The following is a 12,078-nucleotide window of genomic DNA, read 5'->3' as shown; positions in this document are numbered from 1 at the left end:
AATAGGGAAGGAGATTTGTAAAACTGAGAACTCTGAGCAGTGATCGCAGCCACCCACCCCTCTTACTTCTGATCCCACAATGACTCCCGTGAAACCCCTTCCCTCCTTGAATGCAGTGTGGAATGTCTCAAGTTCAAGTTTTGCTCTCCTGCCTCCTTTAGTAATGGAACAGGAACTGTAGGGGGTGGGCGGATTGTAGAGCGGGTCCTGGGCCAATTGCAGAAAAGGTTGTTGCTACCAGCCACTTTTCAATGGAATTTCATGGCCTGGTTGTTGGTGAAACCTCATCTTTAGGGCAGGGTCATCGCAAAATTAGAGAAGTCGGTATTGAAGGTGTCTGGTCAGAGACACTAAGATAGAATATAATTTACTGAATATGATTTAAAGTCCCCACACAGCATTGACAGTGAACTTAGCTCATGCGAAGGAGGAACTTAAATCTTCATTGGTGTTTAGTTAAGATCATTAACAGCAGGTGAAACATCCCAAAGGTATAAAATAGAGATAGGTTTATTGATTCAGGGGTGGTTAGAAAGGAGAGTGTCATACAGCATAAAAGTTCTCCGGAGTCAACAGCCATTATTGAAACTTGAAAACAGACAGCAAAACAGAGTGTGGGATGTAACATGATTCATTTCCCAGAAACTGCTCAGCATCTGTGGAGAGAGAAAAGCAGTTTTAACATTTCAGGTCTGAATTAAAGAAAGAAATTTGCTGGAAATGCTCAATAAGTCAGGTATCAACTGTAGAGAGGGAGAGAAACAGAATTAATATTGTCAAGTCCAAAAGCCTCAGCACAATTAGGAAGGAGAAAAAAATAAGTTCGCTTGGAGAGCAAGCAGGGATAAAAAGGGATAGACAGGACAAAGGGAATATCTCTGGCCAGGTGAGGACAGGGTGTCGGGTGGATAAGTGGTAGAGAACTTTTAGTCGATGAGTTAAAGGGATGATTGGAGAGTGAGAATACAAACATAGAAAGTTTGAAATGCAGTATGATCAGACTTGCCTGGCAGGTCAAGCTGTGCACACGGATTGCCAGAATTCTTGAATTCCTTAAGATAGGCAAGAGGACCCCACTGTGTGCTAAATACCTCCCATGCCCTGGAACTCCCTGTGCTCTGCACTCACCATATGCCTTGCCTTCCTTCTAGGAGTTCGACCACCTGACCTTGGAGTTCGAGCGAGACAGAGTCTTGATTGAAAATGTCCTGATGATTCAGAAAGTCATGCGTGGTTTCAAAGACAGGTGAGTTCCCTTAATCATACACCTGCCTGGAATTATCCTCAAATACAATCACTCTTCCATTTACTTAAACCCTTATAAACACCTCAATATTTTCTGCTCAGTAACAGTTGCTTTGTCACTGGGTCGAACAGCACATAATCAATTACCACAATAAGAAAACCTATCGTTCAGTACAGATATATTTGTGTAGTATCGTTAAATGTATGCACTGATCTGGATGTTTATAAACTGTAATTAATGAAAGTCCCCAGGTTGAGCACAGAGAGCAGATTATGTTCATTGCCAGAGATCCAGGCTGTGTTGAGAGTTTGCATCCCTGGACTGTGCTCAGGGTCAAAGGCTAGATCTGGATCATTTTCAGGGTCAAAGGTCAGATCTGGCCTTGGTCAGTAAAAGGGGCAAAGGATTGTCTCAAACACTCTTTACAAGAGGGAAGGAGGAATGCATTGTCCAGTGTCTGTCCGTTCATCAGCCATTGCTGACTCAGTATCAGTCAACATGAATATGAGGCAATTCCCGACCTCTGACCCCAAATGCAATCCAGTCTCCAAATTCTGACCTGAACACTAACCAGACTCTAATTCCAACTGTTAACATCAGACTGTGGTGTGATATTTGAAGTTCATTTAAATTGTTCTCAGGGCCAGAGGTTGGATCTAGATCATGCTCAGGGCCAGAAGTTGGATCTGGATTATGTTCAGGATCAGAGGTCAGGTCAGGATCATGTTCAAGGATTGAAGTTGAGTCTGGATTGTGTAGAGGGTCAAGGGTTGGATCTAGATCGTGCTCAGGGCAGAGGTCAGATCTGGATCGTGTTCAGAGTCAGAGATCAGATCTGGATCAGAGGTCGGATTGGATCGTGTTCCGGGTCAGAAGTCAGATCTGGATCTAGGAACTGGATCATTTAGGGTCAGAGATCAGATCTGGATCATGCTCAGAGACTGAGGTTAGAACTTAGTGTCAAAATTAAGGTATTTTAGATTCCAGCATCTGAAGTCTTTTGCATGTCTCAAAATTAAGGTGATTGGATTGTGTTTAGTTTCAGAGGTTGAATCATTTGATTTTATTCAGAGTCAAAAGGATAATCACTGGATTCTGTTTAAATTGAACTTCAAATATCACACCACAGTCTGATGTTAACAGTTGGAATCAGAGTCTGGTTAGTGTTCAGGTCAGAGTTTGGAGACTGGATTGTATTTGGGGTCAGAGGTCGGGAACGGCCTCATATTCATGTTGACTGATACTGGGTCAGCAATGGCTGATGAATGGACAGACACTGGACAATACATTCTTCCTTCCCTCCTGTAAAGAGTGTTTGAGACAATCCTCTGCCCCTTTTACTGATCAATGCAAGATTTACCATCTCTGACCAGACAGAGGAGGTTTGTACATCTCCCCCATCCCCCCTCCTCACCACCACCACCAGACTGGGTGGCTCTGGACAGTTCCCAGGGAAGCCAACCCCACACAACCATTTCCAGTTAATGCAGCAGAACATGAATCGTCATCAGACATTTAAGGGTTGCCTCTTGCTGAAGCATGAGTGCCCAGGCATGGAACGACCTATTCTGTTTCAACAGGAAGAACTTTCTGAGACTGAAGTCTGCAGCTCAGATGATCCAGAGCCACTGGAGAGGACAGCAGTGTCGCAAGAAATACAAAATAGTAAGTCTCTCCTCACGTACCACCTGGGTGCTGAAGGGGTTCCCTTTCACCTGGGAGTATCAGAACCAGAGTTTAAAGTTGGCAGTGAGCTTTTCAGAGAGGTTGGGGCAAGTTTTATTACAGGGTAAGAATCAATCTGCTGGAGGAGCTCAGCAGTGGGAGAAAAAGAGCCATTGACGTTTCAGGCCATTGATTCTGCTCGACCTGCTGAGTTCCTCCAGCAGATTGTTTGTTGCTCCAGATTCCAGAGTCTTCTGTGTGTAACTCATTATAAGGGGTTTGGGTAAGGCAACCAATGCTTTGGCAGAGAGAGAGAAGATCAGATGAGAGCCATGGTTTGTTGTTAGGGAAAATTAGCACAACATTTGAGGCAGATGGGTTAGTTTGAGGGAAAGTATGAGATCAGCCTGAAACCGATTCTGTGCTCTGGGAAGAGAATGGGGCAGTTTATGGTGGACACTGGCTTCGGTATCAAAGTTGGACTTTGGGGGCAGTTTAGTTTATTTGAAGAGAGATATTTCTTTGAGAGATTGGGGAACTGAGGACCACAGAGGACAGAAGAGATGTTGAGGATTGGGGTAGATCAGTCATGGTGATGAAGAGCAAGCTTGAGGGTATGAATGACCTCCTCTTGTTTCTATTTTCTTCATGTCTTCTACAGTTGATGTTGTCTTTGAGGTGAGATTAGGGTTTTGGCCTTGACACTGGGAGAGAGAAAGGTTTAGTTTAGGGTTAATGTGGCGGTGGGGAGAGATTGGGACTGGATTAATGGAGCACGTGGGGCTGTGGGTTTTATCAGGGAGTGAAAATGCTGTGGAAAATTAGGCAGGTTAGGCTGGGATTGAGACCGGATAATAGGGAGGGTCGAGGTCTTGTGTGTTGCAATCTTTGACGCGTTCATTTCTTCCTGATTTTCTGGCTTCTGCTCCAGATGAGGCAAGGATTTGGAAGATTACAGGCCCTGTATCACGCACTGAGAATGGGCAGACAATACCGAAACACTCGTCGGAGGCTGATTCTGTTCCAGGCACGTTGCCAAGGTTACCTTGCGCGGTTAAAACACCGCAAGCGACTGGAAGCTGTGATTACTGTGCAGGCCTACGCAAAGGGGTTACTGATTCGCAAGAAGTATTGGAAAGAAAAGAGAGAGGTAAGTGATGGAAACAGGGGTAGGGAGGAAGGTGCAGAGAGTGGTTAATGATAGAGACAGAGTCATTGAGGGCAAGGAGGAAGTACGGCTGCAGGTGGCTAACACAGTCACCAATTCAACACAGCAACTCCAAGAAAGAACAGCTGACAATGATAGTTATTGGCAAAAGGATGGACTGGGGGTGGGAATTTTAACATCAATGAAAGTGTTTTCACCAAGAGACATTTTGTCAGCGTAGTGCACCAGAGCATGTGTGTGTGTGGTAGGTTGTGGGGTGTGCGTGTACATGTGAGATCTTGTGTGTGTGTATACGTGGGGTGTGTGTGTGCATGTGTGTTCAGATGGATAGGAACATAGGAACATAGGAAGTAGGAACAGGAGTAGGCCAAAAATGGCCCATCGAGCCTGCTCCGCCATTCAATACGATCATGGCTGATCTCATTTATGACCTAACTCCACCTACCTGCCTTCTCCCCATATCCCCTAATTCCTCTATCATGTAAAAATTTATCTAACCAAATTTTAAATATGTTTAATGAGGCAGCCTCAACTACTTCCCTGGTTAGAGAATTCCAAACATTCACTACTCTCTGGGAAAAACTATTTTTCCTCATCTCTGTCCTAAATCTACTCCCCCGAATCTTGAGACTGTGTCCTCTCATTTTAGTTTCCCCGGCCAGCTCAAAAAACCTTCCTACATCTATCCTATCCATACCCTTCATAATCCTATATGTTTCTATAAGATCTCCTCTCATTCTTCTGAACTCGAGCGAATACAATCCTAGACGATTTAATCTTTCATCATAAGTCAACACCTTCATCCCAGGGATCAACCTAATAAACCTCCTCTGGACCGTCTCCAAAGTCAGTATATCCTTCCTCAAATATGGAGACCAGAACTGGACACAGTACTCCAGGTGCGGTCTCACCAGTACCTTATACAGTTGCAACATTACCTCTCTACTCCTGAATTCAATTCCTCTAGCGATGAAGGCCAACATTCCATTTGCCTTCTTAATAACCTGCTGCACCTGTAACCTAACTGGATATACAGTTGTGCATGTATTCATGAGGTAAGTGCACATCTGTGTGTGCACGCATAGGGTTTGTGTGTGTACTCGCAGGGGGTGTGTGTGCGTGGGGGGAGCAGGGAGTGGTTTGGAGTGGGGTGACTGTGGGGAACTGACATGAGTCTCTGTCAGGCTGGGGTAGACTGGGTACTGAGGGGGACTTGGAGGGGTGAGGGCGTGTTTGGGCTGAAACTTATCTCACTCTCTAAACTCTGCAGGTTAAGGCGGTGAAGCTCCAAGTCGCAGGGAGGCAGCGGCGCGTGAAGTTGATGGGCATCACAATGGCTAATCATGAGAATGACGAGAACAAGTCGGTACGGGTGGCCTCAATGTTCTGCCTCGCCAACACCAATACTCTCCTGAACATCTCCTTCTCAGGGCTGGACCTTAATCCTACAATAGATACATGCCTAGTCCAAACCACACTAGGCCCTTTACCAAGACGACTGAATGCCCAGGAACCTCATGTTTCCACAAAAACTTCTCAAACCAGAGTTTCATTGTGGAATTAAACCAGAAAACGTCAGAAACACAAAGGTCACACAGGATCTGTGCAGGGAAATAGAAGAGTTAACATTTTGGGAAGATAATCCTTCATCATAGCTGCAAATAATTAGAAATCAAACTAGTTTTAAGCTGCAGAGAACGGAGAGAGAAGAGAACGCAGAGATGATTTGTGATAAGGTGGAGTCAGGAGAGACTGAAGTCCCTTTCACACTTGCAAATGATCCCAGGAATCAAACTCCAATCAGCCTTTAAAGTGGCAAGTGTGAAAGCAAGATCAGCTCAATGCCGGTGTCAGATGACATCATTTCATGCCGGGGATTGACGGCCTCGACCCTGGTACAATCCCCGGTGTCTGCAGACACCGACGTTGCAATCAGCCAAGTGTGAAAGGGGTAATTGCACTGTGGGATTAAAATGACCCAAGTTTTTGTATGAGTGTAGGAAGAAAAGATTAAAATGAAGGTATAAACATTGCCACAGGAAAGTCGCAGTGGGAGAGAGAGAGACAGACAGAGGAAATAAATAGCAATAAACAGCAATAGTGAACAATTTTTAAACAGCGTGGAAAAATAGGAGGTGCTATAGTGCATAATTTATAAAATAAAGACCAAGGGAAAAAAGCAATGGCGGACCTGACTTCCCAGAATGCCATGCAGCAGAGAAACCCCTCTATTAATTCTCCATGTATGCAACCGGGCATACAGCCCTTTCCCACATTGAATTCTGGGAGGACAAGTCCGCCATTGCTTTTTCCCCATGGTATTTATAAGTTGTACATAATAGTGCTACCAACTTCCCCACACTATTTAAAAATTATCCGCTATTACTATTTATTGCTTGCACTTTCCCATGGTCCCCTATAAAGGTTTATATAGGTCGGCACAACAACAACAACAGGGGCTGAAGGGCTCATACTGTGCTGTACATAAAGCTTAATTTAGTTATAATTAGACATGATTAATTTTGTTAAAATATAAGATCATAATACATTGATCAGGATTTAAGGCAGGTCCACCATCACGATGACATCACAAATAGAAGGTGGAACAGTCCTAACCTCGGGGATGGCTCCTTGCTAGTGTGAAAACGTTCAGTGTCCCAGTTAGGAGTTGTCTAGTGTGAAAAGCCAAACCTATCACAGGTCACTGAATGGCCAATTTAGTGGGATGCAAGTGTGAAAGGGGCTCCAGTGACACAAATGGAGAGGGAGGTGTGTTACAAATAGCTGAATGAGGTGTCGAGAGCAAGGAATGAGGAAATATAGAAAGTAGGAAGCAATAACCCTGCCATTGAGCTAAGGTGAATAAACAAATTAAAAAAAAGGTTTGTCAATTATGAGAAATCCAGTTTTGGGGATCTTAGTTGTACAACCATTTAGGACTGAGATGTGGAAAAATTTCATCTGGAAGATTGAGGGCGAATCTTTGGAATTTTTCAGTTGAAAGAGGGAGAGCACGGAAATGTGGTATTGAGAGACAGCATTGTATTGATGGAGGGGAAGGATTGAGGGGCTGAATGGCCTACTCCTGCTCATAGTTCCCATTGTTTCAGTCCGTTGATCTGAAAAAAATAAAATCCAGGCATGCTCCTATCTTCAGCGTGAAATAGACTGTTCCTTTGATAGTGTTCTGGAAGGGAAATGTCGGCAAGGTTCTCTTCACGGGTCAGATTTCCAGAAGACAGGAGGTGCTGATGTGAGACACAGGGGTAGGTGACCTCCTCTCACACCATTGGCCCTTACCACTGAAATTCAGTCAAAAAGTTGAAGGTATTATGCTCCCCTGGGGTGGCCAGACTAAATTGAACGGTGTAGGGACTCGAAACAAAATTCTGAAAGAGCAACTGGTCGAGCTGTTCCTCCAGCGACAAAAAAATTTGCAGGAGGAACTCAGTGGTTCTAGCCGCATCAGTGGGAGAAAAAGAATGGTGGACGTGTTTTCTCACTGATACTGCTCGATCTGCTGAGTTCCTACCAAAGAGTGCTCATTACTCCAGATTTCTTCTTGCTTCCCCGATTAAGGGGCCTGCTTTTAATTCTTCTTTTAAATTAATAGCAATGCTTTAATTTATGCAACTGTTTTTAAAATGACTTTTACATTTTAACATTTTGTACCTTTTTACCCTTAACCCTACATTGATTAATTTTAAATGATTCTTTAAAAATTGAAAAAACCTGGGACAGTCAAAATGCTCAGAGTTGGGCATCTGGCAACATGAGCATCACGGTTCAGTTAGTGCAACACTGGTACAGCACCAGTGACCTGGAGTTGAATCCAGTGCTGTCTGTAAGGATTTTGTTCGCTCTCTCCATAACTGTGTGGGATTTCCCTGGGTGTTCTAGTTTCCTGCCACATTCCAAAGATGGACGGTATTAATAGATTAATTGGCCACATGGGTGTAATTAAGTTCGTGGGCCTGTCACCGTGCTGTATCTCTAAATTAAAATGAAAATATGCTCCCGGACACCTTTGTTCATGGAACATTCATGGAAGATGTCCCAGATCCTGAACGACGGGGGAAAAAAATGTCTCCCAGGAAACAAACCCCTATTAGATCCCCTTGTGTTCCCTGACTGACGACATCCCATTTTATTCACCCATCAGCTCTGTTTCTAAGCAATGCTCTTGCACTCTCCACAGTCAAGGATGTCCAAGCAGGACATGATGAATGAGAGGAAGAAGAGAGAGGAGTACTTGAGGGTGCAGCAGCAAGAAGCAACAGCTGATCTGGAAATGGTGGACCATATCTTCAACTTTCTGCCAAGTGTGCTGACAAGCCAAGAGAAAGAAGGTCCCCAGGAGTTTGAGGTAACTTTTCCATTTTGCTCATTCCCAGGACTTCCCAAAGATTGGGGTATAGGGCAACAGTTGGTTGGTTTCACAATCCTTGGGGTCTGACAATGGCCCTGGGATCTTGGCGACCCTAGCCTGTGAATTGCTTTGTACTGTGCAACTGAACATAGGCTTGACCCAGGATGAAGGGTCACCTCAGGGTTTGTCCTCCCTCACGTTCACAGTTCTCTTGTAAAACTGGATCGAGGGCTATTGAGCCAGATCCACCATTCAATAAGATCATGGCTGATCTGGCCGTGGACTTGGTTTGACCTACCTGAACCAGAACCTTTAATTCCCCAACTATACAAAAACCTATCTGTGTCTTATATATATTTAATGAGGAAGTCTCTTTTGCTTCCTTGGGCAGAGAATTCTCTCTGGGGAAAAAAAAAGTTCTTCTTTATCTCCACCCTGAATCTATTCTACCAGTGGAAACAACTTTCCTGACTTTCTCTCTTTAATCTTCTCATAATTTTGCACATCTCCACTAGATCCCCCCTCATCTTTCTAAACTCCAATGAGGATAGTCTCAGGCTACACAATCCCTCCTCAAAAGCTCATCCCTCAGCTCAGGAACCCACCTGATTAACCTACCCTGCATGACCTCCAAAGCCAGTCTACCCTTTCTCAAGCAAGGAGACCAGAACTGTGCACCGTTCCCCAGGTGTGGCCCCACCAGGACCTTGTACAGTTGCAGCAGAACCCCCCCCCCGCTCTTAAATTCAATCCCTCCAGCGATGAAGGCCGGCATCCAGTCTGTCTTCTTGATTGCCTGCTGCAGCTGTAAACCATCCTTGTGTGATTCATGCCCAAATACCCCCATGTCCATCTGCACAACAGCATGCTACAATCTTTCATAACTTAAATAATCTGATCTTCTATTTTTTCTTCCAAAATAGATGACCTCATATTTACTAAAATTGTACTCCATTGGCCAAACCCTTGCCCACTCCACACACTCACCGCATCCTCTGCACATTTTACTTTTCCACTCAATTTAGTGTCATCAGCAAACTTGTATATGCTACTCTCTTTCCAGATTGTTTATATATATATATATCATGAACAGTTCAAGGCCCAGCACCAACCACTGATTGGCAATCATAGAAATATCCATTTATTCCAATTCTCTGCCTTCTATCAATTAACCAGTCCTCTATCCATAGAACACACAGTGCAGAAAAAGACTTTTCAGCCCATCTAGTCTGTGCCAAACTACTATTCTGCCCAGTCCCAATAGCCTATAGCTGGTTTATAGCCTTCCATACCCCTCTCATCTATATACCTGTCCAAACTTTTCTTGTGCCAGCACACATTCACCATTGCAGCTGGCAGCTCATTCCACACTCCCACCACTCTCTGAAGGTTCCCCCAGTGTTCCCTTTCACTCTTTACCTATGTCCTCTAGTTCTTGTCCCACCTAAGCTCAGTGGAAAAATCCTGAGGTGCGGTGTTGGTGGGAGGCATTACAGTACTGCTTTGAGACTTGAGACCATGGACTGGAGCTGTTTCAGGGAAGCAACCACCTACAACGGTCATGTAAACATAATGTGTACATGAGCTCAGTGACTGGCTACATCAGCAAGGGCGTCGAGGATGTCACCAAGATCAACTACTTCACCACCAGGGCTAACCAGAAACCACTGCTGGATGCAGAGGTCTGGGCCCTTCTTGGAACTCATTTTTAAAAAAATATTTTATTTAATATTCCGCACATTGAGTAACTCTAATTGTAATAATGCAGACATCAAAAAGAACAAATTGATTACATACATGATGGTTTTCTCTTCTTGGAGCTCATGATTCTGCCTTCAGGACAGGAGACTAAATGGCACTAAGACCAGCCAGAGCTGAACTCTCCCATACAATCGGGAAGGCAAAGTGTGGGTATGCACAGATCCACAGCCAGTGCGACACCAACGAGCCGAGGCGCATGTGGCAAGGGGTCAACACTATAACGGATCATAAGTCAACTTTGCGAGTCAAAAACAATGACACCTCCCTTGCGGACAGACTGAACATCTACGCGTGGTTCAATGAAAAGAACAGGCTAACACCGAAGAAAGCTTTGTATTATCCCCATGAAAAATGAGCCCCCTGCATGGCTGCAGCTGAGGTGAGGAGAACCCTATCCATGGTGAACCCACACAGGGCAGCGGGACCAGACAACATGCCTGGTCGGGTACTGAAGGACAGCGTGGACCAACTGATGGAGGTCCATATAGACATCTTCAACGTCACTGCCACCATCATCCCGGATCCAAAGAGGGTGAAAGTAGCAGGCCTCAATGACTACCTCACGGTGACACCGACCTCCACCATGATGAAATGCCTCAAGCATCTGATGATGGAACTCATCAAAACACACCTCCCAGAGACACTGGACCCATTTCAATTCACCTACAGATAGAACCGTTCCACAGACGATGCTATGGCCTTATCCCTTTACTCTGTCGTGACCCACCTGTAGAATGATGCCTCATTCAGCAGTCTGTTGAATATTTTATTTAATCAACATATATAAGATTAAATAATTGAAAATAATATACCCAATTACACAATAGAATGTTAACAAATATATGTTGAAACTATATATAAAAAAACTAAGACTAAAAACTAAAGCTAAATCCCTCCCATCCTCCTCCCTAAAACTACTATAATACCAAAACTAAAATAATTACAATTAATTAATTTGGATTGCATCAGTTGACACCCAGAGTTCTCAAAGACATCATAACATTATTCTATTATTTCTTCAGGGAAAACTTCACTGAGCATGAAAAATAAAAATACATTTTATAATTTTAATTTAATAAATCGAGCATGCAGGCCCCAAATTTGGAAAAATAAAGAATGTTTATTCCTCAAATTATACTTAATTTTTTTCTAATGGAATACAACTTTGAATCCCAGCATGTCACCTCTCTAATGTTAATAAAACATCAGATTTTCATGTTACAGCCATACGTTTCCTTGCTAATTTAACAAATTTCAATAGGGGATCTAACAGTGACTATTTAGGACTGACACTTTCAAAATTCCATAACAAAAATAATTCAGGATTTAAAGGAAAATCCATCCCCGTTATCCATTTTAAAAATGTGCTCATAGAAACCCAGAAAGGATTAACCTTTGTACAAGACCACGTAGAATGAAGACAAATACCAATTTTTATTCCAAATCTTAAACATTGATCCGATGAATTCATTCTCCATCTATTTAATTTCTGAGGATTAATATGCAATTGAGGTAAAAAATTATAGTGGAGCCATCTATTTCTAACATTAATAGTATTTGTCATAACTTCTTTACACAAAATTTGCCAATCTTCTTGTTCTATAATCATATCTAAGTCTCATTTCCATTTTTCTTTTGAATTAAACAAGTCTACTTTCTTATCTGATCTTGAAATATGCACTTAAAATAAACTTTTTAATCATTCCATCAACCATAATCTTTTCCAAATTTGAAAGATCTTTTAAAATCATTTCTGGTCCTAATTTCTCTCCTAAATAAGCCTTCAATTGAAAATAACAAAATAATGTATTATGAGGCATATCATATTTAATCATTAACTGATCAAAGGACATCAATCTTTTATTATTA

The 12,078-nt window shown here is 43.1% G+C and overlaps 1 protein-coding gene across 1 annotated transcript in view; it reads left to right on the top strand.

Annotated features, from left to right (window-relative positions):
• LOC138742261 (unconventional myosin-VIIa-like) overlaps nucleotides 1-12,078 on the top strand; it is a 187,835-nt gene that overhangs the window by 80,963 nt on the left and 94,794 nt on the right. Inside the window, exons 18-22 of the mRNA XM_069896399.1 lie at nucleotides 1,152-1,246; nucleotides 2,827-2,911; nucleotides 3,843-4,061; nucleotides 5,350-5,445; nucleotides 8,278-8,445. Of these exons, the coding sequence (XP_069752500.1) occupies nucleotides 1,152-1,246; nucleotides 2,827-2,911; nucleotides 3,843-4,061; nucleotides 5,350-5,445; nucleotides 8,278-8,445 (663 nt within the window). The remainder of the gene's footprint in view (nucleotides 1-1,151; nucleotides 1,247-2,826; nucleotides 2,912-3,842; nucleotides 4,062-5,349; nucleotides 5,446-8,277; nucleotides 8,446-12,078) is intronic.

This window comes from Narcine bancroftii, chromosome 9 (assembly GCF_036971445.1).
Source record: "Narcine bancroftii isolate sNarBan1 chromosome 9, sNarBan1.hap1, whole genome shotgun sequence".
NCBI classification, from domain to species: Eukaryota; Metazoa; Chordata; class Chondrichthyes; order Torpediniformes; family Narcinidae; genus Narcine; species Narcine bancroftii.
The sequence above is the reverse complement of the archived record's forward strand: the minus strand, read 5'-3'. Positions and strand labels throughout refer to the sequence as shown.